The sequence below is a fragment of the Arachis ipaensis genome, chromosome B06 (genome assembly GCF_000816755.2).
Source record: "Arachis ipaensis cultivar K30076 chromosome B06, Araip1.1, whole genome shotgun sequence".
In the NCBI taxonomy this organism is placed as follows: Eukaryota; Viridiplantae; Streptophyta; class Magnoliopsida; order Fabales; family Fabaceae; genus Arachis; species Arachis ipaensis.
In genome coordinates this window covers 24,517,824-24,536,348 of record NC_029790.2, presented here as the reverse complement: position 1 = coordinate 24,536,348, position 18,525 = coordinate 24,517,824, and the positions used below count along the sequence as shown (strand labels likewise).

Here is an 18,525-nt window from a genome sequence, read left to right as displayed (position 1 = left end):
AGTGACTTAAACAGGGTCTCTAAGATGATACAAGGGCCTTGGATTATTTTAGGCGATTTTAATGAAATTTTATTGCCTAGTGAGGTTAGAAGTGAAGCCTTTAATCATGCGAGATCAGAAGGTTTTGCTGATATTCTGGATAGCTGTAATTTATTTGACATAGGATCTATTAGGAGACTTTTTACCTGGTTTAGAAGAGTGAGAGGAGGGGTTCAGATTACTAAGAAGCTGGATAGAGCAGTTATTAATATGGAATGGAGGCTAGTTTCCGAACGTGTACAGTGAGGTCTTGGGGTGTCTCCATTCGAATCATTGCCATATATTCATTAGAAGCAAGAATGATGAAGTATTTAAAAAAGGGCAGTGCCCTTTTAGATTTCAAGCGGTTTGGTTAACTCATCCTCTTTTCAAAAATGTTGTTAATATTGCCTTGAATAATAGTGCACCTAGGTCGCTAATAGACTTATAGAAGTTTAGAGGGAGGCACTTAAGTTTAATAAGGAGATTTTTGGTAATGTGTTTATTAAAAAGCGGGTGTTAGAGAAGTAACTTAATGAGATTTTTGGTAATGGTATTATTTTGATTTGATCAAATAAATAATTATATAATTCTATAGCAAAGATTAGAACACTCGTTAGTGTGTGACCCCATAGGTTCAATACTAAGCGGGTAGTAAATTAGTCATACTAAATTTACTAATCAAGGTTGGCGTCTAGCAACACTCCTCAACGACCCGATAGTATGAAGTAATATATTTTTACTAAGAACCCGAGAAGAGTAAAGTATAGTTCCTTCCATCTTTTCAGCTCTTGGTTAACCCTTAGAGTATGGTTTAATTGTCAAACTCTAACTTGTTACCATTATTATAATGAACTGTGAATGACTTAAGAAACTCATTTATTCATTCATTCAATCCCCTTGGCCAAGATTTTATTCATCCCAGTCATTATAATCATAGAGCTCAAACTCTTTACCGAGAGTTGACGGATTCCTTATCGACTAATCATTAATTGTACAAGTATTTAAATCATACACAATATCCATTCAACTAGCACCCTAGGGTATTAGGTATCCGGAATCAAAGTATAATAAATATGTTGTTAATTACTATGATAGTCGCAGGTCAAAGGAAACTCTATTACTATGTTCATCTTGAGAATATCCTATTGACAAATATGCAGTAATTATAACTATTAGGAATTCTCAAAGTGAGTCAGTTCAATGGTCATATCTCTATATGTACCATCTATATATATAATTTAATAAATGAGATCTATTAATCTTCATCCAACGAAGACCATTATATATATATACTATTTATTCCCAACAGTGGGTGAGGTATAGAGACAAGAACACGAAGTTTTTTCATCTACAAACGATTGTTAGGAGGAAAAGAAATAAGATTCATGGGCTGCTCTTGGATGATGGAACTTGGAAAACTGAGGCGAATGTGCTTGAAACCAAAGCAAACTCCTTCTTTCAGATGCTTTTCTCAACTAGGGAGACTATTAACCTTGATGCTATATGGGACTTTCCTAGACCTTTACTTAGTATTGAGGCCTGTCGAAGACTTGTGGAACCAGTAACGTTAGAAGAAGTAAGGAGTGTTGTGTTCTGTATGAACTCCTTCAAGGCTCCTGGTCTAGATGGGTTCCAAGCTCTTTTTTATAAGGAGTTTTGGGAATTTATCAATCTTGATGTTTGGGGGTTAGTCAAAAGGGCTTTTGAAGGCAAAATGTTTAGTGCAGCCATATTCAAAACCCTTATTGTGCTCATTCCCAAAGTGAAAGTTTCGTTTTTGTTAAAAGAGTTCCGATCTATTAGTCTCTGCAATGTCATTTATAAAATTATCATTAAGTTGTTGGTGAATAGGTTCAAACCTTTTTTGAAGAAATCATTGGGCTCCTTCAAGGAGGCCTTATCCTTGGGAGAGGAACAACTGAGAACATTATCATTGCGCAAGAGGTTATGCACTTCATGAGGAACACCAAATCAATTTAGAGAAAGCGTATGATAGGATGGATTGGAGGTTTCTTGAAGATTCTCTTTGCAAGAGGTTATGCACTTCATGAGGTTATGCACTTCAAAATTTTAACCCAAGGAGGGCGTTGAGACAAGGGGACCCCATGTCTCCTTATCTCTTTGTGCCTTGCATGGAGAATCTAGCTTGCTTGATTTTCCATAGAGTCTCCCAAGGCTCTTGGATTCTAGTCTTGGTCTTTAGGCGATGGCCTAAAATCTCTCACTTGATGTTTGCGGATGATCTGTAACTTTTCTACAAAGCTACTAAGTCACAGGTAGTGAAAGTTATGAAGACTCTGGACATGTTCTCTAAGGCGTCGGTATAAAAGTGACTGTTAATAAGTCCAAGGCTCAGTGCTCAAAGAATGTCTCAGCTAGAAGAAAAGAGGTTCTTTCTAGTGTTTCTACCATTCGCTTTTCTCAAGATTTGGAGAGGTATCTGGGGATTAATATTGGGCATGATCGAGCATCTAAGAAGACGGCTCAGGAGATTATCGAAAAAGTCCTGAGCAAGCTTACTAGTTGGAAGGAGTATTTACTTAATAAGGCTAGTCGTTTATGCTTGGTGAAATCGGTAATGATCTCTATTCCGGTTTATACTATGCAGATTGCTCTTCTTCCAGAGTATGCTTGTGATAAGATTGATTCATTGATGAGATAGTTTTTATGGAAAGGCTAGGCTAATGGAAAAGGATTGCCTCTGGTTAGGTGGGATATTATTACTGCTCTTAAGAGCTCAGATGGTCTTAGAATAAAAGATTCTCAGTGTGCTAATATGGCTCTCTTTGCCAAACTGGTTTGAGATTGCCTTTATAATAAAACAAGTTATGGGTACAAGTTCTCACTCACAGATATCTTCGGGATCCTTTCTTTTCAGGTAGCAATTGTTCTCCAAATTCCTTTGCTATCTGGAGGTACATTATCAAAGCTTATGCTTCTCTTAAGGAGGGTTTTAAGTGGTGTGATAGAAATTTTCAGCAATTTTTTGGTACGATGAATGGTCTCCTCTTGAAAAACTGTGTGATTTTACTCTTTTTGTGCATATATCTGACACTGACTTTACAGTTGAGGATTTGTGGAGAGAAGGGTATTGGGATTGGCCTAAGCTGGCTACTCTACTTTCTGCAGATATCAAGCATATTGTTAGCAACCTTAACTTTCATTTTCAGTTTAGGGAGGATGCCGGGTGGAGATAGTGGCTAGCAACAACTAAAATATATAGTGCTAGAGAAAGTTATAGATGGCTTGCAAGAAAAAAAAATTCAATTGGGATGTTTGTACCAGTTGGCAGTGGTTATGGAATCTTAATATTTCTGATAAAATAAAGTTCACCATTTGGCTTGGGTTACACAATGCTCTTTCTATTGAAGTTCTTCATTACAAGCGGCAACTGTCTAACTCGGACATTTGTCAAAGATGTAATGAGGCTCCAGAAACTATGGAGCATTGTTTGCGAGACTACAAGAAATCTATTTCAATTTTGCAGATATTGGATCATTCTTTAGTTGATTCAATTGGTGGAAGGTCTCTTGTGTCTTGGTTGCGTAAGGTTATGCCTGGCCACAAAGCGATTCTTAGGGTGGGACTGTGGTGGGTGTGGAGAAATAGGTGCAATGACATTTTTAATGCTCAGAGTTCTTAGTCTGATTACAAGGTGGTAGCGAATGCTAAGATCATGGCTAATTCTATAAGATTGCATGCTGAGAAGTCTTCTCTATTTCGATGTTTAAATCATCGGATGTTTTGGGAACCTCTGTCGGGTAGTTTTTTTAAAATTAATTGTGATGCTAGTCTGGCTTCTGATTTGCAAGTGGCTGATTTTGGATGTATAATTAGAGATTCTAATGGCTGTTGTGTGATGGATTATTCGAATAGCATTTTCATTTGGTCTATTTTTATATGTGAGTTATTCACTGTTTGGAGATGACTTATTCTAGTTTGGGAGTGTGGTATCAAATATATTGTATGTGAAACTGACTGTTTGCATATCTTGCATCTTCTGTATTATAGTGTTCATGGTGGCATGTCTAATATTTCTGATCTAGTTGTTAAGATTAAAGAGCTCTTGGTCAGACTATAGGTTGTCTATTTTAAATGGGTTGGTTGTGAAGTGAACAAAGCTGCAAATTGATTAGCGCGTTATGGAGCTTTGATTAATTAGAGTCATGTCATTTGAAATTCTCCTAATGAAGACATTGAGCAAATTATTTACTCTGACTCAGTTTAGTTAGTTTGCTTTGTTTTCTTATTGTGTTTAGACAAAAAAAAATGAGAATAATTACCCAAATCAGTCCCCAAGGATTTAAAAGCGGATATTTTAGTCCTAAAAAAATTAATATACAAAAATATCTCCAAGATTTTACTCCGACAGACAAATCAGTCTCCAGTTTATTTTCCGACAAAGTAATTACCCAGATCAGTTTCCAAAAATTTTAAAGGCAGACATTTTAGTCTCAAAAAAAAATTTAATACACAGATCAATCCTCAATGTTTTTCTCCATCAGACATAACAATTCTGATGATGATGATGATGATGATGATGATGATGATGATGATGATGATGATGATGATGATGATCAATAAAATTATTAGAAATTATTCTACAAAAAATTTAAAGTTGAAATTATTTGATATTTTGTATTTAATATAATCAAAAGATGTCCTATTTTAAAAAATATGTTTGTATTAAAAGAAAATATTTTAATTTGAATTTTAAAACATCATTATTCACCTTACTTGTTTGTAATGAAAAGAGTATATTAATATTCTATTTTCATCGTCTACATGCACAAAGCTAAGTTAATAATAATAAAGGTTGACATATAGTAAAAGTAAAATGGACAGGAGACTATTATGTCTGACAGAGAAAAATGTTAGAAATTGATCTGTGTATTAATTTTTCTTAGGAACTAAAATATCCGCTTTTAAAATTCTTGGAGACTGATTTGGATAATTATAAACTGGGACTGATTTGTCGGTCGGAGTGAAATTTTAGAATTCATCTGTATATTAATTTTTCTTAGAAATTAAAATGTCCGCTTTAAAAATCGTTAAAGACTTATTTGAGTAATTATTCTAAAAAAAAAACGACTGGTTGACGATACACCATAGCCCAATGATCTAGACCCAAAAAGAGTGAAAAAAATAATTGATTAAACCCAAATGAGTAGTTAGTTGGTAGCTGCCTTGTATAGTAACAGTAGTAACCCTTTATACCAAAACAAAAAACAGTAGTAACCCATTTTATTTCCACTCATTTTCCCCTTCATTTTCATCATCATCAACATCATCGTTCTCTCTACTGTGCGGTCTCAGTCTCAGTCTCCATGGCAACTCAAGGTCAAGTCATTACTTGCAAAGGTACTACAATTCACTCTCTCTCTCTATTTTCATCTTATTCTTCTTCATTAAACGGCGATTTGACTTTTGTCGTTTTGATGATGAAGCTGCGGTGGCCTGGGAACCCAACAAGCCTTTGTCCATCGAAGACGTTCAGGTGGCTCCACCGCAAGCCGGCGAGGTTCGAGTCAAGATCCTCTACACTGCTCTCTGTCACACCGATGCTTACACCTGGAGCGGAAAGGTGTTTTCTTTTACCCTACCCCATCCCTTTTCTATTTCCCATTCTCGTTTTCCAAATTTAAAGTTTTTTTTCCTGCTAAATATTAAATGCTCATTTATCTAAATCATGCTTTGCAGGATCCTGAAGGTCTCTTCCCTTGTATCCTTGGCCATGAAGCTGCTGGGTGAGTAATTTTTTTTTTTAATGAAGAGCATGTTTTGTTACATGGTATGATTTGAATGGTCCAGGTTGAACTTGGGTTTTGATGCGCTAAAATCTGATGGTATAGGTTTTGTAGAAGTTATTGTTATAAAGTGATGATAAATCTGTATATTAGATTATCTTGATCTAGGGTGCACCAACTTTATTTTTATTTTTATTTTTATTTTTTTTCCTTCTTACTGCATCATAACATTGTCATGTTTAACATTGGGTTGTGTGATTGTTGATTGAGGGGATTTCGTTTATTTAGTTTATTTATTTATGGGTGCAGAATTGTGGAGAGTGTTGGAGAAGGTGTTACTAATGTGCAGCCTGGGGATCATGTTATTCCATGTTACCAGGCTGAATGTGGTGAGTGCAAGTTCTGCAAATCTGGAAAAACGAACCTCTGTGGGAAGGTTCGTTCCGCCACTGGAGTTGGAGTGATGCTTAGCGACCGCAAAAGTCGTTTCTCTATCAATGGGAAGACCATTTATCATTTCATGGGAACTTCCACCTTCAGCCAGTACACTGTTGTTCATGATGTAAGTGTGGCTAAGATTGATCCAGCTGCTCCTTTGGATAAAGTTTGTCTTCTTGGTTGCGGTGTTCCAACCGGTAAGTGTTGTCTTTCTCCTTTTCGCAATTACAAAGTGTATTGAGATTATGTTGCCAAGGCCACTTGGTGAGCAAGCCCACGTGTTGGTTATTTGATTATTAAATGCTCCATGCTCAATGGATTGTTGAAATGTGCTTGGACATTGATGTTAGGTTTGCCCATCGAGATGGATTTCATACAATATAAGTCGTCAGCTTGAATAATTCAGAGTTTGAGTTTGATGTAATGATGTCTAATTGACTTTTGCATCTTCTGGTTCATGTAGCCTATAATAGGACAAGGCTTAGTTTTTGTTGGTCTCTCATGGATTCATCATTATCACCTGCCGTTGTTTAAATTCGATAAGAAAGTAGCCTAATAGCACTCTTAAGCTTCTTAACATGATAGTTTATCAATTAATATAATATCTGGTTTTAGTGCTATATTTAAAAGACTACAGTTGAGTCACGCCTTCCTGTGCCTTGTTCTTTTCTTGTTATGCATTTAAGAAAACTGTTATTTTTTATTTTTTAGGGCTTGGAGCTGTATGGAACACTGCAAAAGTTGAACCAGGGTCAATTGTTGCTGTTTTTGGCCTTGGAACTGTTGGTCTTGCTGTAAGTTTCTTTCCTGTAGTTAGCGTAGTAGTAAATGTGTTTTTTGCTTGGTATCGAACTACCACTGCAATTGATTATTTTATACTTACAGGTTGCAGAGGGTGCAAAAAGTGCCGGTGCATCTCGTATTATTGGCATTGATATCGATAGCAAGAAATTTGATACAGGTAAATGTCTGAAACATATGCCCTTGATGTTGTGAAGTGATATGCTCCAAGGTTTCTTATTTCTAAGCAAGAGTGTTGTCTTACTGTGTGCAACTTTAAATACATGTTCTTCTGTTTACTTCTCTTGCTATTTTACCTTGCAGCGAAGAACTTTGGAGTCACCGAGTTTATTAATCCTAAAGAACACGATAAACCAATTCAGCAGGTCATAGTTGATCTTACAGATGGCGGAGTTGATTATAGCTTTGAGTGCATTGGGAATGTCTCCGTCATGAGAGCTGCTCTGGAATGCTGCCACAAGGTGAACACTGCCGCAGCAGTGCCACATTGACTCAATTGTTCAAATATTACTCTAGATGGACATAACCATGAAAATATATGTTTTGCTGAAAAATTCCAGGGCTGGGGAACATCAGTTATCGTGGGTGTTGCAGCATCGGGCCAAGAGATATCTACCCGCCCTTTCCAATTGGTGACGGGGCGTGTCTGGAAAGGAACAGCTTTTGGTGGCTTCAAGAGCAGGTCACAAGTGCCTTGGCTTGTGGAGAAGTACTTGAAGAAGGTAAATGTTTGGAGAATGCTATTATGCATTGGGCTGAATCCGGTGCATCATGCACTAAGGTTGAATCATAATGGATGCCACTCTCACGATTCAATTCTAACCATTGGATTACCTTTGCTTACGATGCACCAAGTTCAATTTGATGCATCTTAAGATGCTTCCTACAGTTTTTCTCAAGTGTATCAAACTCCAATATTGTTGGGAAGTGTTTCTTTTTTTTATAATTTTATTTTTGAGGAGGCTTGACCTTATATTTTGCTCGTTTTTGCAGGAAATCAAGGTTGATGAGTACATTACCCACAATCTGACGCTTGGCGAGATCAACAAGGCTTTCGATCTTATGCACGAAGGAGGATGTCTCCGTTGTGTTCTTTCAACAGATGCATGAGATGATCCAAGATTCTAGGTGCCCAGTTGTTCTTCCTTCATGTGGTGGTTGTCCGGTTAAATGAATCTTCTTTTTTAGTATCTTAATTTGTAACGATGGCTTATAATATGAATGGTTACCTTTCTTTTGCAAAACATGTAATGCCATGTGTCTATTAACCCTTCCATTTTACCACCTAAGTGTTTTTCCGTTTGCCATGCATCCAATTAATAAAATATATACCCTACCTGCGGGTACTCAACCCAGACCAACCCATGGATAGGGTAGGGTGTGGTGTGAGTTTGCCTGCAGGTAGGGTAGGATACGGGTTAAGGGTATACCCTACTCTATCCGCACTCCTAATATATTATATAATATATATGTAAAAATTATGTATGTAGTGAAAAAAGTGAGTGTTGAACCCACAATTTTTGTCTTATAAAAATTTGAAATAATCACTAAGTTAGTTGATGATCATATTATTTATAATTTTATGTTGAATTTTTTAAGATTTTATTGTTTTTAATTTTTATTTGGACTTAATTTTTTATTTTTTATTTTATTAATATGTATGAAATTTAGAATGGTTAAATTTTATATTTGCCTAAAAATTTATTTTTCTGCAAGTAGGATATGGTTTAGAACTTTGATGCGGGTCGAGTTAGGGTTTTCAACCTGTGGACAGGGTAGAGTAGAGTTTTAAGAAAGTTTTCAACTCGCAAATAAAATTAAGGTAGAGTTCAAACTCTATTCTACCCTATTTGTTGCCATCTCTATTCAGAACCTTTAATCAGAATTTTATTTTTTGCTTTGAGAAAAATAACCAACTTACACTTGTTTCTGTTTTTACTTCTAAATTGAGTGGGTGAAGATTTAATTCTCATTTCATCTAAATATTGATAATTGTAGGAGTGATGATAAAAAATATAAAATAATATTCATGGATAAGATACATTATACATATACTGAGTAAAATATCTTTTTATTGAAAGCATGTGACGTTATAAAAATAATATTTATATGCATGATATCTTATACTGTAGTACTGTACACATGCACTGGAGAACCTTGATTTAACAATATCTATGTATCCCTCAACAAAAAAAAATTGGGACCTTGATTCTGATTCTCTCTTCTAGGGTCAGCATAATCAGTGGTGTAGCCATACAGGGCTTCATTGCATCCCTTTTGTATCAAGCATAATACAAATCTCATTAACCATGAACACCCCATATCAATGTTTTGTCATTCCCAAAGAAAAAAAAATACATTGGATTCTTTGATTAGCAAAATTTCATGTGCACTTAAGTTAGTTCACCTTCACCAGTATGGGTTAAGAAGCATATGTTCCACTCCACCTTTGTGTTTTATATAAATTAATGTGGCTATAACTGACCTCTCTCAAAACTTGATATACGAGAATCTGATAAAACACTGAACAGTTGTGTATCTACAAATAGCTGCAAGCCCAACAACGACTCATAATCAATACCCTAGAAACCAAAATAATAATAATAATAATAATAATAACACGGCTGTAAATTCTAGGATTATGCTATGGTAAAGAGTGTTTTCCAATAAAAAATGATCATTCTTTTTATAATAGAAAAAAAAATAATAAAGACAATATGTGCAGTGCACACTGTTCTTAAAAAATTAGTTACAATCTTTAATCTTCATTCAAAATAGTTACACATTTGAACTTCATTGAAGGGGGGTCCTAACATTTCACCCCTATGGTCCTGAATATCTGATGTAACACTCCATAATGTTAAAAATGCTGAACATTTCTCCACATATTAAGAGGACAATTAATTTTTATTCTAAACAAGACAAAGGATGACAAAACTGTGCATGATCAAGATGTCCTACAATTTTTCTTTAAAAATAAAATAAGAAAAAGGTTGTTACCTTCATGAATAGCTGGTCCCTATTAGGAAATGAATCAATGAATGTCTCCTTAAGAAGTAAAGAAACCTGAAAAATTTAATCAAGGGTGAGGCATGAAAAAAAAAACAAGTTGGCAAGTTACTTATTCTTCATTATTTATTACTATTCTTTTTAAAAAAACATAAAATTTAGGAATATAAAATGTGATATTATAGAACACATAGAATTCTTATATGTATTTCTTTCCTTCTATCAAATTTACATTAAAGTAAGTTGGCTACCTTACCCTGTCATTATTCGATTGTACACTAGTTATTGTATGAGATTTTAGATCTGAACACAGTGACTCCAAATAGTGCCAAACTACATTCAAAAACTGAGTTGCAGCTTTAGCCTGTGAACAAAGTACAATTAGTAGTTGCCACAGGTGGAAAAAGCATGACTACAACTTGAAAATCTTGCATATATAGTAAAACATCAAAATTCAAGGCCTCTCTGGTTTATGTTTTCATCTTTAATGTTCTTGTTTTAAGATTTTGTAAATAAAAAGTAAAAATACGAAATGAAAATAGAAACTATGATTTGATTGTTTTTATTGTAACAAGACCCGAAGTGTTCTTAGTTGATGGAGAGAAGTGAGAAAAAACCTGAGCTTCATTGCACCTATGTATAGGATGTCTTTTAGCATGCGAACTTTCGTTTTTAAGTTTGGCATGAATTGGACTCAACTGCGAGTAAAGTTCTCTATACTGTGGAAGTTTTGGCAATTGACACATTTTAACCTACAAAATTAGAAAACAATATTTAGCAGGAAATAAAAAAAGAAAACAGAAGAGAAAATTAAGAGAGCAAAATCAAATGATATTATAGCATCTGCCATTTGTCTTATCAGAATAGATGTTCAACAATGGGGTCTAAAAGATGCATATTAGCCGATACTTTGGAATGTAAAGATAGATAGGTATATAAATAATGTTACAACATCCTAAATATATTGCTAAACAAGCTGATTGAATACCATGCAATTAGTTCTCTTTAAAACATTACAAACCTGATTCTTCGTTGCATTAACAAGAACAAGGTTATTAGTTTTCGTATGCGAATCATCCGGCATACGCTGTATGCCAACCTGCAGAATCATTAGAAAGTTGGATCAAATAATTTAGACAATGCGGTGTCCACAAAAAGGTTCTAAATACGAACATCACATGGAAATCAGGGGTAATTCAGTTCAAGTCATAATGCATGCGTGAACATTTTTGACATAGAAGATTTACTTTTACAGAGACATTTTTCTAATCTAACAAGTAAACTTTACTTTCACACAAACAGTTCGCAGCTGAAAAAGTTCACCCAATGGAAGAAAAACACCATTATTAACATGAACATGAACACGATAATTCTCAATGCAAGGCATATATAAGCGGAAAAGGAAAAGAAAAGAACAATGGATCATATAGAAGAGCCAAAGCATAACCAATTCAAGATGAAATCGGAAATACATGAATAATATCTTGAAAAGAAACAGGACAGAATAATTTTATCTTATGAGCAGTGAAAGTAAAAGGATCTAGTTTTATCTTGTAGATGTAGGATAGATTTTTTTTTCTTTTTCTTTTTTCTTTTTTAAAAAAATGCTGCTGGTCAAATTTGAAATTTCACAAACACAAATAGAAAATGCTAAATCTTAAATTTCATTCCATAACTAGATAAAAAAAACATATATAAAGGAGACTATAATTGAAAGAATTATGAATTCTCATGTAATCATTAGCAAAACCAATAGCACGAGCAATAACAGATACCATAACAATAGTCCACAAAACAAACATGACATGCCAATTTGAAAATAAAGTAAAAAGAAACTCACAATATATGGAACAGGTGCATCAAGAAAATCAAGCATTGATCCAGGTAAAACCTGAAAAGCAAGGCTAACATATTATTAGATATATAGGTAAAATTCACATGGAAAATATAATTGAACATGTTGGAAGCCACTGAACTCACAGGTAGAAATAAACTCTGCCATTGAAATGGACGAATCATTGGAATAAGACATAGCACTATGGCAGATAGAACACCCTGCATTGTGTCAAGAATGACCAAAATGAATTTATTTAGCACAAAATATTGTCAGGCTAACAATAACTACTATGATTATCGTTTCAAATTCTTACCAGATTGGGGCACACTACTACCACCTGTTTTTCCAATAACACTCCAGTAAATAATGCCAGCATCTGCTAGTAACATGTTAAAAAAAGGATTAAAATATCAATTTCATCAAGAAACTGACAAGATATTTGCAGCACATATAATTATTTAGTAATTTCATTTTATGCATGGCTCGCAATCTTCCGTTAATGCCACACTTTTATATTGATATTCTGGTGGAAAATTATCATGACTTTATAAGATTTCCCTTTTAGTATCAGAACTAGCATTAAATATACTTCAAAAAACATCAATAAAAAAATAAAGCATCAGCGAGGAACAAAATCAACATGAAAATAGCTTTCTACATTGAATTTATTAAAAATAACAATAGTTTGATAAGAATTTCTGCATGTGTGGAATGGTTTCCAGGAACTGTTTCTGCAAATAAATTCTGACAGATAAACATTGTTGAACTTCAGGTAGAATATCTGCTTACAGATTCAAGGGACAGAACTCGACAAGTAGTTGCAGTCGTCCAAATTGATAATGCAAAGGCTTCCTCGGCAGCAGCCAACTTTGCATTGACCTTTTAACAAGTACAACTCTAATGAGTGAACTTAATTGCAGAGAAGCGTTGTGTTAAAAAGAAACACTAGAGAATTACCTGAGCAGGTTCAGAGGAATTTAAACTATTGCTAAAGCCAAGGACCTCAACTGAGTGTCTTATATATTGAATAGCTTGTAGATGTTCAAGAGGATGGAAGATAAATTCGGTTCCTCGAGGTGGAATACAATGTGAATGATATCTATGCACTATCTGTAGCAAATCATTCTTCTTCTCCTATCAAAACCATTTGCAACAACGCAGCATGTTAATGCTAATCAAGAGTCACCTTACTAACCAAAGCAAAACAAATGGTAAACTGGTTTACACTTTAGTCACTTACAACAACAACAACAACAACAACAAAGCCTTGTCCCACTAAGTGGGGTCGGCTTCACTTCAGTCACTTACCGTAGGAAATTCGATTAAGAACCCATCCCCATATTCTCTTTCATTGTTTGCAAAAAGATCATCATCATCTTCCCAAACCACACTTTTAGCTGTACTGCTGATGGAAACAATACAGAAGCAGTAAGTAGCAACCATAGGATTCGATTATAGAAGACAAATTATTACCATAAACACAGCTCAGCACAATAAATTCGAGGGAAAAAAAACGAAGGGGCGGGGGTTGAATCAGCAAGATAGTCTATTGAAAAGAGAACTGAAATCTAGAATGCTGTATTTGTAAATCTACCACCTGGCTAGTGAGTCCAAACTTTCAAGCCGCTCTAATTCACAACTCCTAGCACTAAAAGGTGTTCCAAACTTGGGAGAAAGTTGATCACTTTCACCATTCCCCTGTGTTCTTTCTGTAGAATCATGAATTTCTGTTGTCTCAACAGCACAATTATCATGACCTTGGATATTCTTCCTGCCATCCTTTTCGATATCTCTAGCCAGGAAAAACTCTGAAGCATCACTTGCAGTCATACTTGCAGGAGATTGAGAGCAAGAATCCCATCTTTTCGGAGATTCCCATATTTTCGGAGATTCCCATATTTTCGGTGATAATTGTATGACTTCGTCATCCGATAAAATCCCAGCAGCAGCAGCAGTAATTACTGCTGCTCCTTCAACAGGTATTGCAAAAGACATCCAGTCACTAAATGATTCTGTCTCTGGGCACTCAACATGTAAGCTCACTTGATCATCTGGCTTCGACGTGGGAATGCCTCCAGTAAGATTCAACTCATTTACAAACTGAGTTATCCGGTTCAGACGCTCCTGTGCAATGAGACTGCAGCCAAGTAAGACATAATGAATTTCATTTTGCATCTACCGAACCCAAAGGACATTAGGCATGTCTTCAACCAATGTGCTAACCTGTATAACATCTCAAAGTGTAACTCAAAGAAAGGAACTCTAGTCAGCAAACAGTAACAGCGTGGTGCAGAAACCAGAAACCGGCTGCTGAATGGACGGGGCGATGGAGGACAATACATGTCTAGGATACCAGGGGGCCTCTGAACAATTTCAGGCACATGTAAACAAACTCCATAAAGTGTTGCACTGTCTGCTGCCTAATCAAGGAATTGAAGTTTACAAGATGAGTTTCAGTAATCACTCATCTTCAAATTTCTATACAAAATTATGATGTCAGCACATTTTTTACCTTGAGTGTAAAGATAAATGATAGATCATCTCTGCCTAAATGTTCCTGCAGATAATAAACAAGAGAAGTATTATATCTTTGGTCTTGAAGGTGATGAGTGCTCAATAGAAGGTTAATTTCACAGTAAGACACTGACCGATTCACTACCACTTTTCAACTGGAAAAACTAAAACTACAAAACGAAGAACAAATTAAGAGAAAGCAACAAAGAAATATGCTGATACTACGATACTATCATTAATAGTTTCTTATGTCTCTTGAGTAAGAGCTTTTTGTGTCGAAAAATAATGCACAAAGACAAAAAATGAAAGATCATTAAATGTAGAGCTCCTCTATGATTCTCAGTTTCTTACATGTGATCAAATACTACATTATGCTCATATAGAATGAATTGATTATCTAAAACACGAGGCAACTTAAATATGTTGTATTGTTGAGCTTGTCAAAAGCAAAAACATCTACTTTGCCAAAGAAAATCAGAGATTGATGTGGCGTACCTGTCCATAGACAAGTTCATTTAATTCACTTAGAGATGGAGTCCTCTCCAACATTGATGCCTGTATTTCAACATTTAATAAATGAAATAGAATAAGATTCTACCCCAGGAAAAATAAAGATGGCCAATTTATCATTAACAATTAAGAACAGCCAACTCAAGAATTCGCTATATTCCATAGACTTCTATTGCTGTTCCTGACATGATATAAACACTCAAATTGTGTTTGCATGCTGAAAAGTAACATTGAAACTGATAATATAATTTCAAAATTCAAAACAAATAAAATATTCAAATATTCAATCATTTATTGATAGAAAATTAAAAAAAGAGTAACTTTGTGAAGCAGATTTATCAAAGGAGCAAGAGTAAACACATGGTGATAGTAGGATCAATTTAGTGGCACCAAGTGCAAACAATGGAAAACTATAGTAAACAATTTGAAAGGTAGCATTTTTGTTAGAAGACAATGAGAGAAGGTACCATTTGATATATCTAAGTAAATACAAATAGCTTTCAAGCAGACCTTTACACCTTCAGGAAAGCAAAAGGAGCATAACTCCTTCCGAGGTACTGTTAGCTTCTTTCCAAGAGGATATTTGAAAAGTATCTGCATTTTCATTAAAAGATATTATCAACAATGAACCCTATTGATCCATAGGAATAGGCTAAGTTGAAATGATAAAGAGGGAGGACATGTTTAAGTTTGTACTATCAAATTATTTGCTTGTGACCTCACATGAAACGTAGCAGCATATTATACGCTCGAAAATTCCATCCATCATCAAAGTGCAGACATACCTCTAATATACCAAATATCTTTCAAAACTCGTGAAATTAATAAAACTCCTAAGAGAACCAGACACCTGACACTAACCATGCCTATAAAACCCATCTTTTACAAAGCTACTGAAATTAACATTAAATATTTATCAATAGATAACTACAAACAACTTTTAAATTATCCTTTGTATTTCTGATATGCTGAGATAGGCCAGTTAATTTCTTTATTCTTTGTTTATCATCACTTTCTCTGTTTTGGGGGATATCTCATCTAAATAACTGTACTTTCTTCCTTTTCTCTAAAACAAAATTTCCATTTCTATTAAATATATGTATTAAAGTTGACACATGACAAACCTGTGGTTCCAAAGTTGTGTCAGGCTTCGGCATTTTGTAATCTACATATTCAGATTTTTCTTTCTCTATTTGCCATCGTTTCCTTCTAGCAAATGCATGCTCCACAGCATCCAAGTTAGTATCAGGATGCAGCCCCACAATCACAAAATGTTCAAAAAGCGTGGTTGGCTCCTTATAGTTTACACAATCCTACAGAAATGTTCCCGGTGACTCAAACAAAATCGACAATATTACATTTGCGACAAACATGTATAAGCAACAGGAAGTTACTTCCTAAAAGATACTGGAATAAAGCATCAATCTTAATGTTTCTCCTTGATTAAAAAATATATTTCAGAACAAAACCAATCAAGAGCTCCAAGAACCAAGTTTATGAGAAGCACCTCCAAATAACTTTTAGCATCAACAATATATTCATTACCCAAGGTACCAACATGGCATGGTAAAGAATAGAAACAAGCAAGAACCACTTAAGAAATCAAAATCCTCTTCACTTATATTATTTTGTTTCTTCGGATATATAAAAACATATTGTTTGGAAAGATTCCTCAAAATTCATGCTCTTAGTTCTTTCAGTTGCCATAATACTTAATGGACAACTGCTAATGGTGCATATCTGACCTTAAAATACCACAGGAGGATAATATTTTGAAAACCAAACTCAAGAATTCAGTTGATATATAAATTTACTAGAGATGAAACATGATCAACATAAAGAAGTACACGAGTTAATGTTGTCAACATGTTAGTACCATATGAAATACAAGTACACATTTCAAAATATGAAATAGATTCTGTTGCTATTTGCAGATCAGTCAAGCATTGACAATGTTCTATACACAAATGCAGTACATGAAGGGATTCTAAAAAATTGGATACCATAGATTTGGGATGAAGCTGATACCACTGCCGTTTCTGGTTCGCCATGACCTCGAGGCTCAAATGCGACGGGGAGTCTGATGATGGGGAATCTGGTTCGCGGAATCTGTTTCCCCATCGAAAAGCCTTGTTAACATGAGCCTTCAACTTCTGAAAGCTGTCAACACGTTGAATCCCTTGGGTAAAAAGTTCAGTTTGAGCTCTTCTATGTAATAAACTAGGCCTCTTTTGTGGCACTCTTGATCCGACACCGACCCCGCCAATACCACCACTGCCACCACCACCGTTACCATTACCATTACCATCACCACTGCCTCTGCCACCGGCAGCATCACCAGAGTACATACTCTTTGATGCTTCACCTGCAACTTTGAATGACCCCTCAGATATCTGCTGCAAAATTAGGGATGAGACCTTATCTTCAAGAGGTTCAGCCTCTTCTTTTGTATCCATCTAACCTTTCTCTATATATAATAATATTTACACAAACAGATCATGCTCTAGAGTTCCACTTTTCACCAATAAATTATATTGCAGCTTTAAATTCATTGCTGAGATAAATTCCAAGGCCAACATAATAAGCACGCCTATGGATCATTTCATTTCAATTTGATGATTCTACCAAGATACTGGCTTCAATGAGAAGGGGATTCCCAGATAGAATTTATCACCAAAAATCCAATCTTTTGTATCCTTAGATCATTAATGATCCTCGTTCCTCACTCAACACCGAATCCCAAGGAAAATATGATATCCTCTAATAATAAGTCCCTAACGATCAAGAAATCTTGTGATTATTCTCTGGGGCAGTTAGATTTTAGAGTGCAACCTTTTCCTCGTTCAAATTTTCAAACTTTTCCTCCCTAGTAATAATGAATACCAATCTGATTCTGAAACGAAGAAGAGAATCACAAACAACAATGACAATGATGCCCAAATTTGCCAAAATTTTCTTATTAATGGCAGAACAATGCTGATAATCAATGAATAACGCTCCAAATGTACGTCCAACGTAAACAAGTTTGTAACGGAAACAAAAACCAAGTAAATGCAGGGAATTCAAAAGGCAAATCGTAAAAAAAGAAGAAGAAGAAGGAACCAAAGAACACGCGGGGCGTTGTAGTAGGAAACAAAATGAGAAAAGAAAAAGAAAAAAGGAATGTTACTACCTTTGTTGTTGTTGCCAAAGATTTGGGGGTTGACCAGAGAGAGAGAGAGAAGAGGGTTGCATGCTAAATATGGAAGAAGGAAGAAACAGGAGGAAGGTGATAATAAATTGGCAATGGTTATTACTATTATAGTGAGAAAGTGAGAGGAATTGATGAACAATACAAATGGGAAGGGGAAGGGAAAAGACAACTCATGTTCAAACACTTTTTACACTTTGGTACTACTTTTCTGGTATTGCATGTCATGGCCCTCCAACTTTCATTAATTGCTCATCTGACACTGTTCCATCTTTTTTCGGGCGTTTTTTCCTTTTCTGTCGGAGAGTTCCCAAGCTTGCAACATTCAATTCATCTCCCACTTTTTACAGGGGAAACAAAATAAAAATGTAACGTCTTTACTCTCTAGAATTTAGAGTGTTTACAGTTTATTCTCAAAGTATCAAAATTTTTTTATTAAAAGTTATTAAAAAAGTATT

General features: G+C 35.1%; 2 protein-coding genes across 7 annotated transcripts; one reads left to right on the top strand and one right to left on the bottom strand.

The window, feature by feature from the left end:
* LOC107647857 (alcohol dehydrogenase class-3) lies at nt 5,221-8,358 on the top strand. Its single transcript, XM_016351901.2, has 9 exons — nt 5,221-5,382; nt 5,469-5,605; nt 5,722-5,768; nt 6,078-6,403; nt 6,918-7,000; nt 7,092-7,167; nt 7,311-7,468; nt 7,568-7,729; nt 8,001-8,358. Exons 1-9 carry the CDS (start codon nt 5,349-5,351, stop codon nt 8,115-8,117), a joined length of 1,140 nt encoding a protein of 379 aa, XP_016207387.1. The 5' UTR covers nt 5,221-5,348; the 3' UTR covers nt 8,118-8,358.
* On the bottom strand, nt 9,176-18,308 carry LOC107647856. 6 transcript variants are annotated; one of them, XM_021104288.1, is made up of 19 exons: nt 18,050-18,299; nt 16,881-17,770; nt 16,002-16,190; nt 15,388-15,471; nt 14,863-14,922; nt 14,366-14,410; nt 14,077-14,273; nt 13,451-13,990; nt 13,162-13,258; nt 12,811-12,987; nt 12,643-12,732; nt 12,167-12,229; nt 11,997-12,071; nt 11,857-11,907; nt 11,038-11,115; nt 10,634-10,768; nt 10,268-10,380; nt 10,008-10,073; nt 9,176-9,556 (listed from the first exon to the last, which is right to left on the bottom strand). In XM_021104288.1, the coding sequence occupies exons 2-18, from the start codon at nt 17,331-17,333 to the stop codon at nt 10,010-10,012; spliced, it is 2,511 nt and encodes an 836-aa protein (XP_020959947.1). In that variant the 5' UTR covers nt 17,334-17,770; nt 18,050-18,299; the 3' UTR covers nt 9,176-9,556; nt 10,008-10,009. The 6 variants fall into 6 exon arrangements, 5 of the variants coding, with proteins under 5 accessions (XP_020959947.1, XP_016207384.1, XP_016207386.1 ...); XM_016351898.2 differs by having other exon boundaries at nt 10,273-10,380; nt 18,050-18,290; XM_016351900.2 differs by having other exon boundaries at nt 10,273-10,380; nt 13,162-13,255; nt 18,050-18,289.

What these genes read in the sequence shown, in the direction of transcription:
- LOC107647857 (XM_016351901.2), top strand. Translation starts at nt 5,349, where the DNA reads ATGGCAACTCAAGGTCAAGTCATTACTTGCAAAG. An exon ending in CTTGGCCATGAAGCTGCTGG is followed by an intron (nt 5,769 to 6,077) that starts GTGAGTAATTTT and finishes TTATGGGTGCAG; the next exon opens with AATTGTGGAGAGTGTTGGAG. An exon ending in TGGAGAAGTACTTGAAGAAG is followed by an intron (nt 7,730 to 8,000) that starts GTAAATGTTTGG and finishes TCGTTTTTGCAG; the next exon opens with GAAATCAAGGTTGATGAGTA.
- LOC107647856 (XM_016351898.2), bottom strand. Translation starts at nt 17,333, where the DNA reads ATGGATACAAAAGAAGAGGCTGAACCTCTTGAAGATAAGGTCTCATCC. An exon ending in GCTTTCCTGAAGGTGTAAAG is followed by an intron (nt 14,923 to 15,387) that starts GTCTGCTTGAAA and finishes GTTGAAATACAG; the next exon opens with GCATCAATGTTGGAGAGGAC. An exon ending in GGGACCAGCTATTCATGAAG is followed by an intron (nt 9,557 to 10,007) that starts GTAACAACCTTT and finishes TTGGGCTTGCAG; the next exon opens with CTATTTGTAGATACACAACT.